The 22,514-nt window shown below is 40.5% G+C and overlaps 1 protein-coding gene across 6 annotated transcripts in view; it reads right to left on the bottom strand.

Moving 5' to 3' along the window:
- Positions 1–22,514, bottom strand: part of DMD (dystrophin) — a 2,243,521-nt gene that overhangs the window by 70,468 nt on the left and 2,150,539 nt on the right. For all 6 annotated transcript variants that reach the window (XM_060293058.2, XM_030844443.3, XM_030844440.3 and 3 more), the window contains one exon: positions 1,739–1,905. In XM_060293058.2, coding sequence (XP_060149041.1) covers positions 1,739–1,905 — 167 coding nt within the window. The remainder of the gene's footprint in view (positions 1–1,738; positions 1,906–22,514) is intronic.

Here is a 22,514-nt window from a genome sequence, read left to right as displayed (position 1 = left end):
TTCTGATTGACGGAGATGACTCATCTTCAGATTGTTACTTGGATAATCTCTTTCATCTGTCTCTCTTCAGAAATCCCTCATCACATTACCTCCACATGATAATGGAAGCCCCAAGAAAAGACACATTTTGGGTAAGATGTAAGTACTACATGGTACATTTCCCCCTCATTCTCAGAATACTGTATTCTTCATTTCATACCCTCCCTGGCTGGTGCTTTCTCAGATAAGAATCTTAGCCAATTAAAATAAACATATTCCTTATGTCACATATGGGAATGTGGGAAAAAAAGGTACTGTTTTTAGATCCCAACCGTCTTCTGAGAGCGGGGGAAAGGAGGAAAGAGAAGTGCTCATTCCTAAAATAATCTACTTTCATAAGGGCAAAAGAAGTGAATGTGAAAATGCTCTCTTTGATCCTCCAAAGCATTCTCCTTTTTCATTTTATAAAACTTCCCCCAGTATACAAATCTTACCGGCGAAGGAAGCGAAGAAAAGATAGGTAAGAAATGCAGTGGAGCCCCACCCCCCAGCATCACTCTTACCTGCCAAAACCAGGAAGGAAAAAAGGTGTCCTGTGCAAGCACTGCCTACTCAATGTTGTCTATCTAGGCTTTAGAAACCTCTGAAGGTTTCTGCAAAACCTCTTTGTAAACAGCATGAAGTATGGTAGGACAAACACCAACGGTAAAGGAGCACAGTGAATGAAAAGCACACAAATGGTACAAAGCAGTTATTAGGAAACAAAGTAATGAAGTAAGTCTAAGCATAACCAGAAATGAGTGTCTACTTAGCTGATAAGTGGATTCTGAACAGCCATAGATGATATAGCTAGTTTACAACTTGACGGCTTATTCGTTGCTATGGAAACCTTGATGTTGATCCAGATGTTTAAATACATCATCATTTCAGAATCTGGATTTGGGATTATTGTTCAATAATATTAATTCATTTAAAAATATCCTGTCTCCCCAAACAGGTCAACAAGATTGAAGATTTAAGAGCCAATCAATTGTTTTCTGGGACATTTCAAGAATATCAGAATAACAACCTGCGATGTTTCCTACCACTTTCACTTTTCAATTTATAAGGAACGTTTTCTTTTTTTAGCTGCTTTGTGAATCTTTCATTTACTTGCACACTTTATATTCATTCCCTCAGAAGTTCATTAGGATACTATGAAAAGAGCGCAATCAGATTCACAGATAAAGCAGTGTGTTTTAGGGTGCTCGAAACAATTCTTGTTACCTTAGGGCAAGAACTGTGGTGCAAAGTGATTAAGAGAGTGAGCTGCCATGACAGGTCTCCCAAAATAGAATCATCCCTTAGTTTTATAACTGATTCTTGGAGAGTTTCTATAAACAGAAAAGACCATGGGAAAAAAGAAAGAGATGACCAAAATGTTTTGGTTCGAGGAGAGAGGAGGTACAGTTAATCTGTATATACTTGATGGACAAACATCTTGGTGGAGACAGGCAGTCAGTCCCGATCGACCAAGAACATGGCTCTGCAGAGCTGAAGCGTGAAGGCGGAGAAAGACGCGTGCCTAATGAGGTAGATCCACTAGAACAACCCAGTGATCAGGGGAGTGACAGGAGTGATCAATGCTCCAGCCTGATCACCTCCTCTCCCACTGTGCAGAGGACCAAACTAACAGCAACTGGTAGAGGAGATAAAAGATCAAGTCATAAAAAGGTGAGAAATGATCAAATAAAATGACATTTGGGGGCGTTCCTCATACCTGAAGCCGATGATTGGACACTCCTTGCAGATGTTACACTTGGCCTGATGCTTCGCAGTCTCCGCAGCAGCCACTCTATGCAGGACGGGCAGCCACACCATGGACTGGGGTTCCAGTCTCATCCAGTCTAGGAAGAGGGCCGCTTCAATCTCAGGCTTATTATTAGCCTGCAAAGACAGGAGGCCAAAGAATGCAAGGAGAGAAGGTAAGAAAGTAAAGGAGGCAAATGTCAGCTCAGGTAACGCGGTAAAGAAAGAAAGAAAGATCAATAGTGGCACAGTGAGGCCAACTCTTCACAGGCTGTTTCTGCAAATGTCCCCCCAGCATCTACACAAGCCACCTACCCCTAAAGCTTTGGGAGACTGCTATTACCCTGTTTGGCTACTAGATGACAAGAAAGCAAAGCAGAACAAACAAACGGGAAAAGTACAGCAAAATACACACACCTGGGAGAGACTATATTTAGCTCCAGTTTTGGAACAGATACATAAAGGGTAGCCAGAAGTAAAATGCAAGCATTTATTGATAAAATTGCAAAGGAGAAAAAGAAAAAAAAAAAACAACTCAAGGAACTATCGCTCCCTTTTTTTTCAAGTGAATCTGTTTCTCAGTGTTTCATAGAATCATAATGAAGAGGCTTTACAATTCATCTGGTCCCAAAGCTTCATTTTACAGACAAGACAGCTGAGATGTAGATGAGCGAAGTGGCTTTTTCAAAGGCCAGACAACTAACTCCCTGGCAGCAGAGCTGATACTAGCATCCAAACCTCCTGGTCTAGTGCTGTTTTCATGGTGGCCTGCTGCTTTTCTGTCTGTCTGTCTGTCTCTAGTTCTCTCTTTCGGAGTCTAAGTTAAATAAATACCATTCTTCCCAGCGAGTACAATGATTTTAGAAAATTCAAAATATTACTTATCCATCACTTGACTGGTATGTTACCACAGTCAACATTTTAATTATATGTTGTTTTTAACCCTACAAGACCGTGTTTCGTGTTTTTATACTGTTAGATTGACCCATATATTGACCACTTTTGGGGAGTTTGTTTCTCATTGCGTCCTTCATCTCAAATCTCCCATCTGGGATCAGTTCTGCCAAAGTGTATCCTTCAGTATTTCCTTTTGTTAAGTGTCTGTTGATGGCTAATCTCTCTGATTCTGTTTGCCTGAAAGTCTCTTTTTCTATGCACATTCCTGATTGCTATCCTCACTGGGTATAGATTTTTAGATTGAAAGGGTTTTTTTGTTTTCGTTGTTGTGTTTTGTTTTGTTTTGATTTTGTTTCAGCACGCTGAAATATCATTCCACCTTTATCTCACTTTCTCTGCTGCTAACTGTTGATAAGTCAGCTGTGAAGCTGTTGGTTCCTTGAAGGTCATCTGTCCTTTTCCTGTCTTGTACTGTACTTCTAGGATTTTATTGATACTTTTTAGGATTCATGGGGCTTCATGAAACTGTGGGTTTGACTCTTTAGTCAGCTCTGGAATCTTCTCAGTCATGATCTCAACAAATACTGCCTCTTCTCCATTCCCTCTCTCCTCTGCTTACAGAAACCTATTAGGTAAATGGTAGACTTTCTCAATCTAACCTCCATTTCTCCGAACAGGCTTTCCTTAGTTTTCCTCTATTTTCGGTCTTTCTGTGCTTCATTCCCAATACTTCCTTCTGCCCTACTGCCTGGGTATCTAGTTCTCTCCTTAGCAGCATCCAGTCTACTGTAAGCCCATACATTAAGTTTTAAATTTTGATTATTGTACTTTTTAGTATCTATAAGTTGTATTTGGTCATTTTTTTTAACATCTTTATTGGAGTATAATTGCTTTACAATGGTGTGTTAGTTTTGCTGTATAACAAAGTGAATCAGCTATACATATACATATATCCCCATATCTCCTCCCTCTTGCATCTCCCTCCCACCCTCCCTATCCCACCCCTCTAGGTGGTCACAAAGCACCGAGCTGATCTCCCTGTGCTATGCAGCTGCTTCCCACTAGCTATCTATTTTACACTTGGTAGTGTATATATGTCCATGCCACTCTTTCACTTCTTCCCAGCTTACCCTTCCCCCGCCCTGTGTCCTCAACTCCATTCTCTACATCTGTGTCTTTATTCCTGTCCTGCCCCTAGGTTCTTCAGAACCATTTTTTTTTGATTCCATATATATGTGTTAGCATGCGGTATTTGTTTTTCTCTTTCTGACTTCACTCTGTATGACAGACTCTAGGCCTATCTACCTCACTACAAATAACTCAATTCCGTTTCTTTTTATGGCTGAGTAATATTCCATTGTATATATGTGCCACATCTTCTTTATCCACTCATCCGATGATGGGCACTTAGGTTGTTTCCATGTCCTGGCTATTGTAAACAGAGCTGCAATGAACATTTTGGTACATGACTCTTCTTGAATTATGGTTTTCTCAGGGTATATGCCCAGTAGTGGGATGGCTGGGTCATATGGTAGTTCTATTTTTAGTTTTTTAAGGAACCTCCATACTGTTCGCCATAGTGGCTGTATCAATTTACATTCCCACCAACAGTGCAAGAGGGTTCCCTTTTCTCCACACCCTCTCCAGCATTTATTGTTTCTAGATTTTTTGATGATGGCCATTCTGACTGGTGTGAGGTGATACCTCATTGTAGTTTTGATTTGCATTTCTCTAATGATTAGTGATGTTGAGCATCCTTTCATGTGTTTGTTGGCCATCTGTATGTCTTCTTTGGAGAAATGTCTGTTTAGGTCTTCTGCCCATTTTTGGATTGGGTTGTTTGTTTTTCTGTTATTGAGCTGCACGAGCTGCTTATAAATTTTGGAGATTAATCCTTTGTCAGTTGCTTCATTCGCAAATATTTTCTCCCATTCTGAGGGTTGCCTTTCCTTCTTGTTTATGCTTTCTTTGCTGTGCAAAAGCTTTTAAGTTTCATTAGGTCCCATTTGTTTATCTTTGTTTTTATTTCCATTTCTCTAGGAGGTGGGTCAGAAAGGATCTTGCTGTGATTTATGTCATAGAGTGTTCTGCCTCTGTTTTCCTCTAAGAGTTTGATAGTGTCTGGCCTTATATTTAGGTCTTTAATCCAATTTGAGTTTACTTTTGGGTATGGTGTTAGGAAGTGTTCTAATTTCATTCTTTAACATGTAGCTGTCCAGGTTTCCCAGCACCACTTCCTGAAGAGGCTGTCTTTTCTCCATTGTGTAGTCTTGCCTCCTTTATCAAAAATAAGGTGACCATATCTGCATGGGTTTACCTCTGGGCTTTCGACCCTGTTCCATTGATCTATATTTGTTTTTGTGCCAGTACCATAGTGCCTTGATTACTGTAGCTTTGTAGTATAGTCTGAAGTCCAGGAGCCTGATTCCTCCAACTCCATTTTTCGTTCTAAAGATTGCTTTGGCTATTCGCGGTCTTTTGTGTTTCCATACAAATTGTGAAATTTTTTGTTCTAGTTCTGTGAAAAATGCCATTGGTAGTTTGATAGGGATTGCACTGAATCTGTTGATTGCTTTAGGTAGTAGAGTCATTTCCACAATGTTGACTCTTGCAATCCAAGAACATGGTATATCTCTCCGTCTGTTTGTATCATCTTTAATTTCTTTCATCAGTGTCTTATGGTTTTCAGCATACAGGTCTTTTGTCTCCTCAGGTAGGTTTATTCCTAGGTGTTTTATTCTTTTTGTTGCAATGGGAACTGGGAGCGTTTCCTTAATTTCTGTTTCAGATTTTTCATCATTAGTGCATTAATTTTGTATGCTGTTACTTTACCAAATTAATTGATTAGCACTAGTAGTTTCCTGGTAGCATCTTTAGGATTCTCTATGTATAGGATCATGTCATCTGCAAACAGTGACAGCTTTACTTCTTCTTTTCTGATTTGGATTCCTTTTATTTCTTTTTCTTCTCTGAATGCCGTAGCTAGGACTTCCAAAGCTATGTTGAATAAGAGTGGTGAGAGTGGACATCTTTGTCTTGTTCCTGACCTCAGAGGAAATGGTTTCACTTTTTCACCATTGAGAATAATGCTGGCTGTGGGTTTGTCATATATGGCCTTTATTATGTTGAGGCAAGTTCCCTCTGTGCCTACTTTCTGGAGGGTTTTTATGATAAATGGGTGCTGGGTTTTGTCGAAAGTTTTTCTGCATCTACTGAGATGACCATACGGTTTTTCTCCTTCAATTTGTTAATATGGTGTATCAGATAGACTGATTTGTGTATACTGAAGAATCCTTGCATTACTGGGATAAACCCCATTGGATCATGGTGTATGATCCTTTTAATGTGCTGTTGGATTCAGGTTGCCAGTATTTTGTTGAGGATTTTTGCATCTATGTTCATCAGTGATACTGGCCTGTAGTTTTCTTTCTTTGTGACGTCTTTGTCTCGTTTTGGTATCAGTGTGATGGTGGCCTCATAGAATGAGTTCAGGAGTGTTCCTCCCTCTGCTATATTTTGTAAGAGCTTGAGAAGGATAGGTGTTAGCTCTTCTCTAAATGTTTGATAGAATTCGCCTGTGAAGCCATCTGGTCCTGGGCTTTTGTTCGTTGGAAGATTTTTAATCAGTCTCAATTTCAGTGCTTGTGACTGGTCTGTTTATATTTTCTATTTCTTCCTGGTTCAGTCTCGGAATGTTGTGCTTTGCTAAGAATTTGTCCATTTCTTCCAGGCTGTCCATTTTATTGGCATAGAGTTGCTTGTAGTAATCTCTGATGATCCTTTATATTTCTGCAGTGTCAGTTGTTACTTCTTTTTCATTTCTAATTCTATTGATTTGAGTCTTCTTTTTTTCTTGATGAGTCTGGCAAATGGTTTATCGATTTTATCTTCTCAAAGAACCAGCTTTTAGTTTTATTGATCTTTGCTACTGTTTCCTTCATTTCTTTTTCATTTATTTCTGATCTGATCTTTATGATTTATTTCCTTCTGTTAACTTTGGGGTTTTTTGGTTCTCCTTTCTGTAACTGCTTTAGGTGTAAGGTTAGATTGTTTTTTTTGTGGTACGCGGGTCTCTCACTGTTGTGGTCTCTCCCGTTGCGGAGCACAGGCCCCGGACGCGCAGGCTCAGGGCCGTGGCTCACGGGCCCAGCTGCTCCCTGGCATGTGCGATCTTCCTGGACTGGGGCACGAAACAGTGTCCCCTGCATCGGCAGGCAGAATCTCAACCACTGTGCCACCACGGAAGCCCCGGTTAGACTGTTTATTTCAGATGTTTCTTGTTTCTTGAGGTAGGAATGTATTGCTACAAACTTTCCTCTTAGAACTGCTTTTGCTGCATCCCATAGGTTTTGGGTTGTCGTGTTTTCATTGTCATTTGTTTCTAGGTATTTTTTGATTTCCTCTTTGATGTCTTCAGTGATCTCTTGGTTATTTAGTAGTGTATTGTTTAGCCTCCATGTTTTTGTAGTTTCTACAGGTTTTTTCCTGTAATTGATATCTAGTCTCACAGCATTGTGGTTGGAAAAGATGCGTGATACGATTTCAATTTTCTTACATTTACCAAGGCTTCATTTGTGACCCAAGATATGATCTGTCCTGGAGAATTTCCATGAGCACTTGAGAAGAATGTGTATTCTGTTGTTTTTGGATGGAATGTCCTATAAATATCAATTAAGTCCATCTTGTTTAATGTATCATTTAAAGCTTGTGTTTCCTTATTTATTTTCATTTTGGATGATCTGTCCATTGGTGAAAGTGGGGTGTTAAAGTCCCCTACTATGATTGCATTACTGTCGATTGCCCCTTTTATGGCTGTTAACATTTGCCTTATGTATTGAGGTGCTCCTATGTTGGATGCATAAATATTTACAATTGTTATGTCTTCTTCTTGGATTGATCCCTTGATCATTGTGTAGTGTCCTTCTTTGTGTCTTGTAATAGTCTTCATTTTAAAGTCTATTTTGTCTGATATGAGAATTGCTACTCCAGCTTTCTTCTGGTTTCCATTTGCATGGAATATCTTTTCCATCCCCTCACTTTCAGTCTGTATGTGTCCCTAAGTCTGACGTGGGTCTCGTGTAGACAGCATATATATGGGTCTCGTTTTTGTATCCATTCAGCCAGTCTATGTCTTTTGGTTGTAGCATTTACATTTAAGGTAATTATCGATATGTATGTTCCTATTACCATTTTCTTAATTGTTTGGGGTTTGTTATTGTAGGTCGTTTCCTTCTCTTGTGTTTCCTGCCTAGAGAAGTTCCCTTAGTGTTTGTTGTATAGCTGGTTTGGTGGTGCGGAATTCTTTTAGCTTTTGCTTGTCTGTAAAGGTTTTAATTTCTCTGTTGAATCTGAATGAGGTCCTTGCTGGGTAGACTAATCCTGGTTGTAGCTTTTTCCCTTTCATCACTTTAAACATGTCTTGCCACTCCCTTCTGGCTTGCAGAGTTTCTGTTGAAAGATCAGCTGTTAACCTTATCAGGATTCCCACGTATGTTATTTGTTGCTTTTCTCTTGCTGCTTTTAATATTTTTTCTTTGCATTTAATTTTTGATAGTTTGTTTAATATGTGTCTTGGCGTGTTTCTCCTTGGATTTATCCCCTATGGGACTCTGTGCTTACTGGACTTGACTGACTATTTCTTTTCCCATATTGGGAAAGTTTTCAACTATAAACTCTTCAAATATTTTCTCAGTCCCTTTCTTTTTCTCTTCTTCTTCTGGGACCCCTATAATTCGAATGTTGGTGCATTTAATGTTGTCCCAGTGGTCTCTGAGACTGTCCTCAATTCTTTTCATTCTTTTTTCTTTATTCTGCTCTGCGGTAGTTATTTCCACTGTTTTATCTTCCAGGTCACTTATCCGTTCTTCTGCCTCAGTTATTCTGCTATTGATCCCTTCTAGAGAATTTTTAATTTCATGTATTGCGTTGTTCATCATTGTTTGTTTGCTCTTTCGTTCTTCTAGGTCCTTGTTAAAAGTTTCTTGTATTTTCTCCATTCTATTTCCAAGATTTTGGGTCATCCTTCCTCTCATTACTCTGAATTCTTTTTCAGGTAGACTGCCAATTTCCTCCTCATTTGTTAGGTCTGCTGGGTTTTTATCTTGCTCCTTCATCTGCTGTGTATTTCTCTGTCTTCTCATTTTGCTTAACTTACTGTGCTTGGGGTCTCCTTTTCACAGGTTGCAGGTTCGTAGTTCCTTTTGTTTTTGGTGTCTGCCCCCAGTGGCTAAGGTTGGTTCAGTGGCTTGTGTAGGCTTCCTGGTGGAGGGGACTGGTGCCTGTGTTCTGGTGGATGAGGCTGGATCTTGTCTTTCTGGTGGGCAGGACCGCACCCCGTGGTGTGTTTTGGGGTGCCTGTGACCTTATTATGATTTTAGGCAGCCTATCTGCTAATGGGTGGGGTTGTTTCTGTCTTGCTAGTTGTTTGGCAAGGGGTGTCCAGCACTGTAGCTTGCTGGTTGTTGAGTGGAGCTGGGTCTTAGCATTGAGATGGAGATCTCTGGGAGATTTTCGCCATTTGATATTACATGGAGCCAGGAGGTCTCTGGTGGACCAATGTCCTGAACTCAGCTCCCCCACCTCAGAGGCCCAGGCCTGACACCTGGCCGGAGCACCAAGACCCTGTCAGCCATACGGCCAGACCAAGTTCAGCCAAAGTTGTGATACTTATTTCCCTTGTAGTAGTCCACATGGTATTAAGAGGCACCGTGGGAAGAGTATGTTAGTAGGTACCATGTCTTGGGTCCTGTGGATTACCTTTTCCTTCAGCCACACCACCTCCTGGCAAGTCTTGAGGAGACGGGGCTCCTCCCAGCGTGAACTGGACCCCACAATGTCCCAAAGCCAAAGCCCCAGCAAGTCCTGAGGGGACTTGGCTCCCATTAGCATGGACTCGACCCCGTGTTGTCCTGAAGCCCCTGGGCTATCAGCATGGACTCAACCCCATGTGTTCCAGAAGCCAAAGCCCCAGCGGGTCCTGAGGAGACCAGGTTCACGTCAGCTGCCCGGGGGAGCCCTATTTGGTCATTTTTAAAGTCACTTCTATAGTCTGTGGTTCCCTAAAGATAATTTTCAATGTTGTTTCTTATTTTTTTGACAGAGTATATACATAGTTTAAAAAAATCCTCTCTTTCTAATGATTCCAAGATATGAAATTATTGCGGGTCTGCTTCAGGGGTCTGTTATTTCTGCTGGTTCTCAGTCACTTTAGTTTCTTGTGGGCTTAATTCTCTTTACTATGAACTATAATAACCTTAAAAGTATTTTCTGGAGATACTTTGAGCCCTAGAATGAAAGTGCTTTCTCCAGAGACAATTTTCATTTGCTTTTGCCAAGAGCCAACCAAAGGGCACTACCTATTCTGAGACCAATTTGCACTGAATACATGATGGGATATTTAGTATCATACAAGTAATGAGTATGTGAATTGCAAACCCATGTTGCTTCTCTTGGAATGTGGATTGCTAATAAGGAATCTATTCACACTTTAGACAAAAAGCGCAAATGAACTCTTTGGCCAACCGAATAGTAGGATCTGGACCGACAGGTCATTTGGCTTGTAACACTACTTCAGAAGTACTCCACTCGTTACCCCTGATTATAAATTTAACACCATCATAATGAGCTGTTTAACCTTGAATTTCCTAGCTGCAAAATGGTATCAACTCAAGCTACTGATCAAAAGCTTTTGTTGAGCACTTCTCTCTGTGTAGAGTGCCATCACAGAGGTACTTTGTGAAAATTTGCTTAAAAATTAAAAAAGAATTATAGAATCTGAAGATAAAAGGGGCCGTGGAGGTGAATTCATACTTTTGGAACGGCACCACAGAGCTGTAAGACTCTCAGCAGTCACCGGGTTCAAACTTATCCAATGGCAGTGTGTTCTTATAGCCGCTATATAAATACCACCCGTGCGAGGGAGCAAATGGATGACCCTGAACGTTTGTGTACAGGCACCCCTGTCAAAAGTGCTTCGTCACACCGAGCTGAAATCCACCAGCATAGCCAATAAGAGCACAGGCTCCAGAGTCCAACCACAAGCGTTCAAGTCCCAGCTTTGCCACTGACTGTGTTACCTTGGGTAAATAACTTTATCTTTCTGTGTATTAATTTTCCTCTGCCATGAAATGGAACTATTAATAGCACCTACCTCGTAGGGTTGCTTTAAGCTTTAAATGAAAGGCACCTGGAACAATGTCTGGCACGTAACAATAGCCATGTCAGTGTTTGCTGTTGTTATCGTCATTATCATTATATGTTTGACCAGAAACCCAGAAGTTCTCAGCCTTCACAAATCCCTTTAAATCTTTTACCAGAGCTGTCACGTCTGTCCGTGCCTCTTCATCCCTATTCCTTTTATTTCTTCCTCATATGACATGGCTTGGCTTGCCATTGTCCTTTAGAAAACTATTTTCCAACTATGATCTGCTGTGAATGGTACCTCTATTTCTCTGGACAGTATAACTGGATGACTTTCTTTTGTTCTGTACTATAGGCTCACACAGGGTTTCTACTCAACTAAAATCTCCGGGTCAGTGTTTCCCAGTGTGTCCAGCAGATCAATGATCCAGCAAAATGTTTCACGAAGAGAAGGTCAGATTAATTAAGGACACATTGCACATTATATCTGTCTCTTAAAATTCTTAATGCACGTTAACATACTAAAAGCTGAGATGGTTGTCAGTAAAGAAACACATTAAACCTTATTTGACCTCAGAGTTTCCCACACTAATTACTCAGTGATCCCAGGACATTTATCATTTTTTTTAAGTTATAAGGCTTGTGAACAGAAGGTACTAATGCACTGTTGGGCATGATAAGAAATGCAGTTGGCTGTTTTCAGTGATTCCTCCATTTTGTACTTGTTCATTTGGGATTTGTTTCCTTCCACTTCTGTCAAGGACTTTTCTGTTAGTTTTAGCCCGCTGTATAATCTCATCTATATCTTTAAGAATCCTGACTCTTACAGCCAATGAATTAGCCATTCTTCTCAACTCTGTGTAAGTTTTACATCTTAAAATATGTGTTCTGTCTTCACCAAAAAGTCACTAGTGAATATCAAACAGGCCAAGGTCACACATGGGCCGCACTCCACAGACTGCACCTCTGGTCAACACAAATCCAGAATCCAGCCCTCTCTGCTTGTTGGACTGTGACTCTTTCCAGTTATATTATTATTTAGTCTCTACTGAATGTGTTTCTCCGTCTTGTAAACAAAGATACAGTGAGAGACTGTGTAAAAACAACATCAAGTTTCGGCTACGATATGTCCTACAACAATCTCTCGCTCCACTGGTCTAGAAACTAAATTTATCAAAATAACCCTTTCGAGCTAGGACAAAAACCATCAACGAAAGACAGCAAATTGAAAAGCATTGCTAATTCATTCCAATTTAAAACACGGGGTTTATTGTTGCCTAATCTGGACCTATATCTATTTCCCTGACTTAGGTTTAAATGATAGTTTGTTTAATGATAGATTCAAAGACATGCTACAAAGAAAGAATTCAGGCTTAATACAGAAAGCAGAATATTAACAGAAAGCTTCTATTCATTCCGGAAGACAGAAAAAAATCTGACCATGGGTCAGCAACAAATGTAGGCGTCCAAAATAAAGGGGGAAAAAAAAAGACAATGTCTGTGATGTATAATAAAGGCATAGCAAGTATAGTGTGAAGAAATGATCACATTACCCTAAGTACTGTTCAAAGCCTTCTTAGAAAACGGTGTCTAGTTCTGGTGGCTACAGCTGACCCAGAACTTAGAGAAGGCTTGGCAGAAAGGCAGAGCGATAATTAAAGGGTTTGAAAGACCTATGAGAACAGTTTAAGGGAACTGGGATTATTTAGTCACTAAAAAACACCCAAAAAACACGAGGCTGTGCAAGACAGAGTGGCTGAAGGGGCGATTTAATAACAGTTTTCAATTATGTGAATGGCTCTGCCATACAGGCCTGTGACCAGCTGTTCGATTTCTCCACTGAGGACAGAGCAAGAAGGATTTAGGCTGTAACTCATACGGAAGCGTTTCCTGATAATGAAAGTTGTTAAAGCACTAGTGTGCATTACCAAGGGAAGCTAGAGAATGTTCTCCTCTTTCAAAATACCATAGATTCTCCTGTGCTTAAAGGCTGGAAATTCTCAAGGTTCTTCCCACCTCCACAGACGCAAGGTCCATCATTTTGGCTCTTTTAAAACCACTTGGCTATGCCAACTGACAGCACTGAAGACAAGATATGGGGATTCACATTCTCATTCTGTTTCGATCTTTCATGTTTACTACAAACCATTCTGTATCCTAGTGTTATATTCCCTCTCCTTTTGTCCGGCGATAAAGAAGGGAAGAATTAAAAATCAGGCAAGCGTCTCTAAAGAGCTAAAACAACTGGAACTAAAACCCAGCTAAAATTACATTTTGATCATTCTAGAAAAAAATAAATAGGTTAGTTTGGAATGACAGGAAGTTGCTGAGGTCAAAAGACAGGTATGGTGGCAATGGATTGAGATCATCCTTGTAGGTACCATTATCTGCTGACCTACATATAGGTCTCAGATAGCTTCTCTTGCTATCAAGGATGACCTTGCCCTTGCCCCTGCCCCTAAATGCCAGTTTCAAACCATCTAAGCAAAAACTCTTAGAACGGGCCATTTAGCCCTGGGTTTTGTTGTTTGTTTTGGGCAATGCCTCCTCTTTTCTCTTTTATGGCGTGCACACACAAAGCAAGGATATCACAGCTCCTTCCACTGTGACAGCCACAGTACGCAAGTATCTTGCATCTCCACTCCTTCTCTCTTGGTCCTCTCGTCAGCAACTACCCACAGCATGGAGGCTAGGGAAGGAATCCACTGTAATTACTGCTGCCGCCTTACAGCATATGGCAGGGTGGCTTTATACAGATGTCATCTTAACAACATACAAAGACAGTCAAAGGGGGAACTTCTCTGGTGGTCCAGTGAGTAAGACTCCACGTTCCCAATGCAGGGGGGCCGGGTTCGATCGCCAGTCAGGGAACTGAATCCTGCATGCATGCCGCAACTAAAAGTCCGCATGCTGCAACTAAGAACTCCACATGACGCAACTAAAGATCCCGCATGCTGCAACTAAGAGCCGGCATGATGCAATGAAGAGCCCGTGTGCCACAACTAAGACCCGGCGCAGCCAAAGTAAAAAAATAAATATTTAAAAAAACCAAAAAACCCCCAGACAGTTAAAGGAATCCCAGAATCTCAGTATCTGGAATTTCTAGCCAAGGGATGTAATTACCAATATAATAATTTCAAAGGACATTACGTGGCAAGTTGGGAGTTAGGGGATTTGCCAGGGTTCAGAATAACTTTTGGGTTTCTTTCCCGTTGTGCCTTCCATAAACCCTTAGGAGCTCAAGGGCCAGGCTCTGAATGGCTACCAGGGTGTCAACCTGAATATTTACTTTTCTCTCAGGCTAACAGTATCAGTTCATGGCCACAGAAGAAATGCAATGGCAAGGTTTCTCAGCAAGCCCCACACTCCAACTGCTAAAAACACATACAACATATTTTTAAGAGACGGTAACTGACATCGCAATTGTCAGGCTTTTGAAAAACCATGTCAATCCTTAATAAACTGAAAAAACTTAGTATAGAGAAAAGTAAACATTGTGTAAGAGACTGTACCCAGTAGTTCTCAGATGATAAAAAGGACCCACGTTTTGCTCTGGAAACAATACTTGTCTAAACCTCCTTTGTTTCTCTCCTAGGTTGCAGGTTATTTAAAGACAGGAACTATGTTTCTACACCTTCCATGAAGGTTTGCTGAATTGAACGATGGGTGGGAATTAAACTGTGATCACGATAATTAAAAGGAAGGATTGTAGTATCTGAATGAGGTTAGAATAAAAAAAAAATACTGCCTACTCATCCTGAAGAGAAAAAAAAAAAAGAAAAAAGCTCATAAGGGTTGTCTAAGGAACCGAAGACAAAATAAGTACGTTCTCAAACGCCCAATTTACTTTTAAATAGTTTTTAAAGTAACTGGCCTCTGTTGGTTTGTCTGTTACAGTATCACACGCAAAAGGCTAACCCACAGTCTATTCCTGGATTTGGAGGGTATATTTAGAATGATCTGGCTTAAAATGTAGGAAGATGCAAAATCTATACTGGGGGCCTGAAGGGAACCTCACAGGCAGGCAGCCGTGCTCGAGGTCAGAGACAATTCTGTGCCTCAGAGGACATCTGACAACGTCTAGAGACGTTTTTGGTTGTCACAACTGGGGTACAGAGACAGGTCAGGATCCTGCTAAACATCCAACAATGCACAGAACAGCCCCCTACAACAAAGAATCTTCCAGGCCAAAGCGTCAGTAGTGCCAAGATTGAGAAACCTTGCCCGAACGTTAACACCGTACATGGCCAGGGTTCATGTGTCAAAACTAAGAAACCAACATGGGTCCACTGTGATTAACTAAATGCTACAGGGCACCTAACAGGCAGGCAGCTATCCTCTACAACACAGCAGCCGAGAAGCTACGGTAGGCCTGTTCAATTACTGACTGGTAGAGAAGGGCTTCATTGGTTAACACGTTGTGGACAGAGAAATGCGATGTCGTTTCACACCTGTCAGAATGGTTATCATCAAGAAGACAAGAGATGAGCATTGGTGAGGCTGGAGAAAAGGGAACCCTTGTGCACTGTTGGTGGGAATGTAAATTGGTTTAGCCATCATGGAAAACATTATGGAGGTTCCTCAAAAAATTAAAAATAGATCTACCATGAGATCCAGCAACTACACTTCTAGGTATATATCCAAAGGAAACGAAAACAGGATATTGAAGAAATATCTGTACTCCCATGTTCACTGCAGCATTATTCACAATAGCCAAGACCTGGAAACAACCTAAGTGTCTGTCAACGGATGAATGGATAAAAAAAGATGTGGTGTGCATATATTCAGCCATGAGAAAGCAGGAAATCTTGCCATTTTTGACAATAAAGAAGGACCTTGAGGGTGTTATGCTAAGTGAGATAACTCAGACAGAGAAAGACAGATATGTATGGTATCACTTATATGTGGAATCTAAAAAGCTGAACTCCCCAAAACAGAGTAGAATGGTGGTTATTAGAGGCTGAGGGTAGGGGAATTGGGGAGATTATCCACTTACAGCTAGTAGATAAATAAGTCTTGGAGATCTAATACACAGCACAGTGATTTTAGTCAACAATACTGTATTATAAACTTCAAAGTTGCTAAGAGACCCGATCTCAATTGTTCTCACCACAAAAGAGAAACGGTAATTCTGTGACGTGGGAGAGGTGTCAGCTAACACGAGGGTGGTACTCATATTGCAGTGTAAGTGTCAAATCAACACGTTGTACATTAAACTATAAAATCTTATACGTCAATTATACCTCAATTAAAAATTTTTAAGGTTGTACATTAAACTTATACCATGTTATATGTCAATTATACCTCAATTTTTAAAATTGTAAGCTAAAAATATACTTACATATTGTGGAGAGAGGAAAGAGAAAGGACTGATAAATTAAAAAAGCCCAAACTGGAAGTAACAAGGGAACACGCTAAAATCGTAGACCCTGATTTGAAATCAGGTTGCTTTTCAAATAGAAACTCTATGCAATGTATTTCATGACAAATAACAGAAATTTATTTATTCATGGCAAATCATTAACCAAAGCAAGGTTAAGGCAGTCAGCTAGTACAAGAGTGTGTGTGTGTGTGTGTGTGTGTGTGTGTGTACATGTGTGAGTGTATGTTTTCATTTCTTTAGTAGAGTTCCTGCCCATTTCAAAGAAAAATAGTAAGTAAATTCAGAAACATTGCATGCATTCATATGCATGGATAGAATTTCCAAACATTCTTATTGACAGAAATTTATGGAAAATACTGGGGACAAACCACAGATTTTTTAAAAAGGTTAATCTCTCCTTCCTGGCCATTTTCATCTGCTGTTTTCACTAGTAAAATGTTCCCTTCATAAATCCAAATAACCCTTTCAATATCGCTGCCACTGTTAATAGGTTATAGCATTGATAGCTGACAACCCAACTTTTCTGGCCCTGATTGTAAAAAGCCCTAGTGTTTGGAAAGATTTGCTGAATTCAAATGGATCAAAACTGTTTTGTGAATTACAGTCTGTACACAAAGATTTAGAACTACAAAGAGAATGGTTAGCCAGGGTCAGACAGTATAGGACAGGCAGTTCCTGACTGTTCCCTGAGCTGCTATTACGATTTCTTTAACAACCACTAAATCTACCAAGGGCATCAGTGGAATATTTTACGTAAGAGAGAAGTCTACACTAGCAACGAACATAAAAGGAGGAACAAGAAAAAGTTGTAAAGAATATTAATGACTCTTCTTCCAAACAATCCCAATTTTTATGAAAATCAAATGAGTGATAAAAAATCTGCTATAAAACTATACGAAACCTGCATGTAACAAATTAAACAGAAGGAAGGTGGCATTTTGGTCATCTCAGACATAAGATCCTTGTGTCTTACCTTTGAGTTGTTCAGGAAACTATAGTGTAGGGGCACCAGGGATTATTTATATGAGGCTCCACACAATGTTTTTCACATCTTGTTCTTAGTCTATGCTACTTCTATTCAGAGAACAGGTGGTCTCACGTGAAAGGCCACGCTGTACATATAAGACTGTTTTCTGTATCTTGTATCTCTGTTACAAGAATTGTTACCCAGAAGATCAGGTAAGACTTGGCTGATAATGACCCAGCTTTAAAGTATACACAGTACTCCATATCCCTTTCTGCCTTCTCCATTTACAACACTCAGCATATAAAATCAAAGAAACCTGGGGAGAAGTAACTCTTGAGATAATGTTTCAGCTGATGTTACAGATGAGAAAAGGCTCAAAGAGGAAACAGCTCAAGATCATCTATTAGTTGAGACTAAAATATGTATGCCTAAAGGAGCTTGTAAAGAAGGGTGGACAAAAGTGATTTCCGATGGGAACATACAAGGCTGATCTCCAAAATCTTTTGAATCTTTAACTTGGCCAAGAGTACGAGAGGCTCTGCTATCTAAATATGGCCTACCTGAGACAATGCCCAGGTACCAATCTTGAACTGAATTCTATGCTGGTCTACTGAGAGCTACATGAAGATACAATTGAATATTCAATAAGCACTGAGGTAAATGCATACTCTTATCTCTTCTGATCGTCTCCTTTCCTCCTTCTTTTTGACATTACATGTCCTTCCTCCTACCGTTAGATGCTATGACATATATGAGCTACATGGACTGACAGGTGCAGGTTAACGTAAATTGAGGTAGCAAAAGGGAAAAAAGAAACAGAAAAGCCTATGAGTTTCTCAATCCTCATTAGCACATAACTCATGTTATATGACTTGGTCCCACAGAAGAGTTGGCTGATACGGAAATGTATTTATCAGACACATGCTTACATTGTTACGGGGGAAAGGACGGTTAATTCCATGCACTGGCGTTTTAAGCAACGTCATGGCAAAAATAGTATCCAAAGGCAGCTCAGTCAGGAGAAGTCCCATTCTCTCTACACGGAAAATCACCCTGGATGTCCATGGTGATACTCAGAAAAAGAGAGGGGAAAAGTGGGAGCTCTGTTACAGAAGAAAACCAGCTAATACGTGCAGAAAAAACGGTAGAATGAGAAAACCACTATTAGGCGACCACTAATGTAATCACTGAATTAGAAAAGGATCACCAATGGAGGCTAAAACCATAGGGTGAAAGGCTGTTGAGGAATAGAATGATCACAAGTGCTCAAAATATCACAAAAATGACTTTCTAATTTACAAAGGGAAAAGGACACTTTTACAACGGAAATATCTGACACCACCTTACCATTCTTAGCATTACTGATAAGAACCAAGTGTCATTTTGTCCCTCCAGCTGTGATGTAGTGGGAAAGACACAGCAGCGCCTCTGTCGTCCTCTTGCCAAAACGAAAAAATTCAACTTGAATCTAATCCAAAGAAACAGCCAGAAAAATCCAGAATATGAGGCATTCTTAAGAAAGCTGCTTGGACTCTTCAAAAATGTCAATATCATGAATGAAAAAACCAAAAAATGCTGGGAGACTGTTCAGATTAAGTGAAAGTACAGAGGCATGACAAGCCAATGAAAGACAAAAGACCTTGACTGGATCCTGGAAGAAAACTACCAGAAATAAGGAACATTCCAAAGCCATGGGGACATTTCAATGTGGACTGCAAGCTAGATGATATGACTGACTTCATGTTAAATTTGTGTGTGGCAACAGTATTGCAGTTATGCAGGAGAAAGGCTTTTTGAAACAAGATATATGGTGAAATGTTCAGGGGTTTATGTTTTATGGTATGATGGCCTTTCACCTTTAAATGGTAAAGGAGAAAGATGTGTCTGTGTGTGTAGATTCAAAGGCACACATACATGGGAAAAGTGAAATGTAAATGGGGCAAAACGCTAACCAGGGGTTGGACAGATGTACGAGACGTACAGGTGTTGATCATACTACCCTTTCAACTCTTCTTTATACTTGAAATTTTTTCAAAATAAAACACTGGTTGGAAACCATTGTTTCTCACCAAGCACCCCCCTTCCTGGGGGGAGGGCAAGGAAGGCAAGAGTGTAAGGAACTGTGATAACTGTGATAGGGGAGGGGGAAATGCATTAATAACCAATGGTATAAAATGTGAAAAACTCTTCAGGACTAGTTTTCTCGCAAAACACAAACCTAACACCAAACTGATGTCCTCCCTGTCCTTAGCTTCATTGCTCTAATGTGTCCCCTCATATACTCGGCCGAGATGTGCTTTCCCCAGATACCCGACTATGAATTTTCAGCCATAAATACGAGTTGAAGAAGCCCAACGTTACCAGAAATTTTTCTTGTTTGAAATAAGGATTGAGAGGTCAACAGCTGTGTTCATGAGACAAGAAGAAGTAAAAGGCTTCCCATAACTGCTGTCTTGGGTAGAAATCAAGTATTTTATTTAAAGTTCTGAAGATAATGAGCAGGTTGGAGGCCAGCAGTCACTGCTCTAAATATTAATGAGGACTCTGAATCACCCATTAAAGATAAAATAAGCCCAAACAGTAACACGCAGTGATTATCCGCTCTTCATTTACATGTTCAAGGACAACTGTCCTGACCTCAGGCTTTCCACTCCACCTGACTAATAAACCAATTAACACCATGGCTCCAGGGAACAGAAGCACAATTTTTAAATCTATGCAAACCTGTAAGTATACTCAATGTTATTCATTTATGCTAGAGAGTTCTTATTTAACAGAAAACTTTCACAGATACATGGTAGAGCACATATATCTGCCTGTAGATATCATGGAATATCTTTTCTCAAGTAGGTATCAGGACAAATTATGCTCAAGTACAAGACAGCACATTAACTCTTCCACTGCTGCCTCCTACAATCATTTAAAATCCAGTTCAGGAAGAGGCAAAAGTATAGGAACAGAACACAGAGACTGGGAGCAGGCAGGATGACAACAAAACAAGAGGGAATGTTAGGGGTGATGCAAATGTTCTGTCTTGATTGTAGTGGTGGTGACAAAACTATATGTCTAAACTCAGAGAAGTGAACACTGGAACAGACTGTACAGTATTTTTTTAATGTAGCTTAAAAAAAAAAGCTAGGGCTTCCCTGGTGGCGCAGTGGTTGAGAGTCCGCCTGCCGATGCAGGGGACACGGGTTCGTGCCCCGGTCCGGGAAGATCCCACATGCCGCGGAGCGGCTGGGCCCGTGAGCCATGGCCGCTGAGCCTGCGCGTCCGGAGCCTGTGCTCCGCAACGGGAGAGGCCACAACAGTGAGAGGCCCGCGTACCGCCAAAAAAAAAAAAAAAAAAAAAAAAAAAAAGCTAATTAGAATTTTTGTTTTGTTTTTTTTTTTTTTTTTTACTATTTTTTCAAATGCCCTCCCCCAAAACCCAAAGCAAACAAAAAAAACCACTTTAGCTGTTAGTGTATCAAGACACCCTGGATAAACAGATAAGGGTGTCCCAGGAAGAAGTTTTGCACTTCCCTTTATCTTAAATAATCTTCGTAGAAAGACAGATGTTTTTTAAAAAAATCCAATTTACAAGCCAGTGACAAACATGGGAAAAAAGAAAATGGTAAATGTTGAACTCATATTTCCTTGTTTCTCTGAGCTTTGTGGGTAAGTAGCAGTTTGAGTTAGAATTAATGGTGAACTGATCAAAGGGAGTCCAGAATACACTTCAACTAAAAGCATGGCTCTCAAAAAAAAAAAAGGTTTTTTTCATTAGCACCTCTGCCTCAGCTTTTGTAGGAAAGCAGGGAGAGGGGAGGGGAGGGGAGGGGAGGAGAGGAAGGAAAATTTGGTCCTAACAAAGACTTCTGCTCTAGAAGGGTAAAAAGGAGAAACAGGATGACATGTGCTTTTCCTGAGCAGTAAGTGTATAAATGAAACAGGTTTCAACTCCAACACAAACCTATCTTTGAAACACTGGTGAAGAAAATATCTACCACTCCACATGGAGAAATTAACAGCATAAACCACGACATAATTATGAAGGTAAACCACCACAGCTTATAGTCAAAATAGAAAAGAAGAGCAACTGAAAACCAATAGTGAACTCCAGACAATGCTGATGATACCCTGATAAAAGGTCTTTCCCCAAAATTTGCAGGAATTCTGTCCATGAGCAGGCCCAGTAGGAGCTCAGTGACGCTAGCTCTACTTATACATACCAAGCGCTAGTAACTTATATCGTAGTTATTAGTGAGTATCCATCAGTCCAAGCGGGTGTAAAAAGAATGTCCGTACGACCAAAGGGCCCATATTGTTTTCTTTTGAAGGAACACCTTTATTTTATTTTGTTTTTTTAGGCCGCTCCATACAGGCATGCGGGATCTTAGTTCCCCGACCAGGGATCGAACCCGCGCCCCCTGCAGTGGAAGCGCGGCATCTTAACAACTGGACCGCCAGGGAAGTCCCAAAAGGGCCCATAACGGCCAAAGGAAACCTAGGCAAAGCAGATTTTTTAGGAGTTATTTTAAGGATGGGAAATATAAAATGTGATCAATTGGCATGAGGGACGCTGCCAAACTGGTTAAGAAGTGTGTTGGCATGGTACTTTAACACCATCTCAAGAGTCTCTAAACTCTCATCTACAGATGCTGGGTTATGGATAAAAGGAATTGTTGATCGTGGTGGGCTAGTCTCATGTTAAAATACACTTCAGATAATCATAACTAACTATGTGCCCACCACTCTACGTGCCCTGCCTCTATTAGCTCACTTAATCCTCACAACTGCTCCAGGAGCTTAGGGGCCAGGAAGGTCAAGAAATGTGCCCAAGGTTGCACACCCAGCAAACAGCAGAGCTGGGATTTGAACCTGGGCAGCCAGCTTCAGGGCCTATGTGCTTAACCACTCTGCCACTCACTACTCCAGATGTCCTGGAATGATTTACTATTTACACACACACACACACACACACACACACACACACACACACACACTAGTTCTCGACAGTTGAGGTGGTAATTTATTCCCATTTCTGTATCATTCTATATTACAGCAACTGTGCACAGATGATATTCATTTTTGTCAGAGGAATATAAAAACTCAGAAGACAGATGAAAAAGCAACTTATTCATTTTGAACGCATGAATACAACAGGAGGCAGAAAACAGATGCAGAATAAACAGCTTTTGGCACGCAAGCTCTTGTAGGTGAAGCATATTGAATACAAAGTTGGTACACTCGCTTCTGTCTAAACAATAAGGTGCTTACAATGTTTACAGAAGAAAATACTACAAAGACTATCGGGGGGAGGGGAGAAGGGAGTACCTCTCAGGGCACTGCCAAATACCAATTTACAGACACATGACT

This window comes from Globicephala melas, chromosome X, assembly GCF_963455315.2.
Source record: "Globicephala melas chromosome X, mGloMel1.2, whole genome shotgun sequence".
Taxonomy (NCBI): Eukaryota; Metazoa; Chordata; class Mammalia; order Artiodactyla; family Delphinidae; genus Globicephala; species Globicephala melas.
Note: the sequence above shows the minus strand (reverse complement) of the source record. Positions and strands in the feature narration are given on the sequence as shown.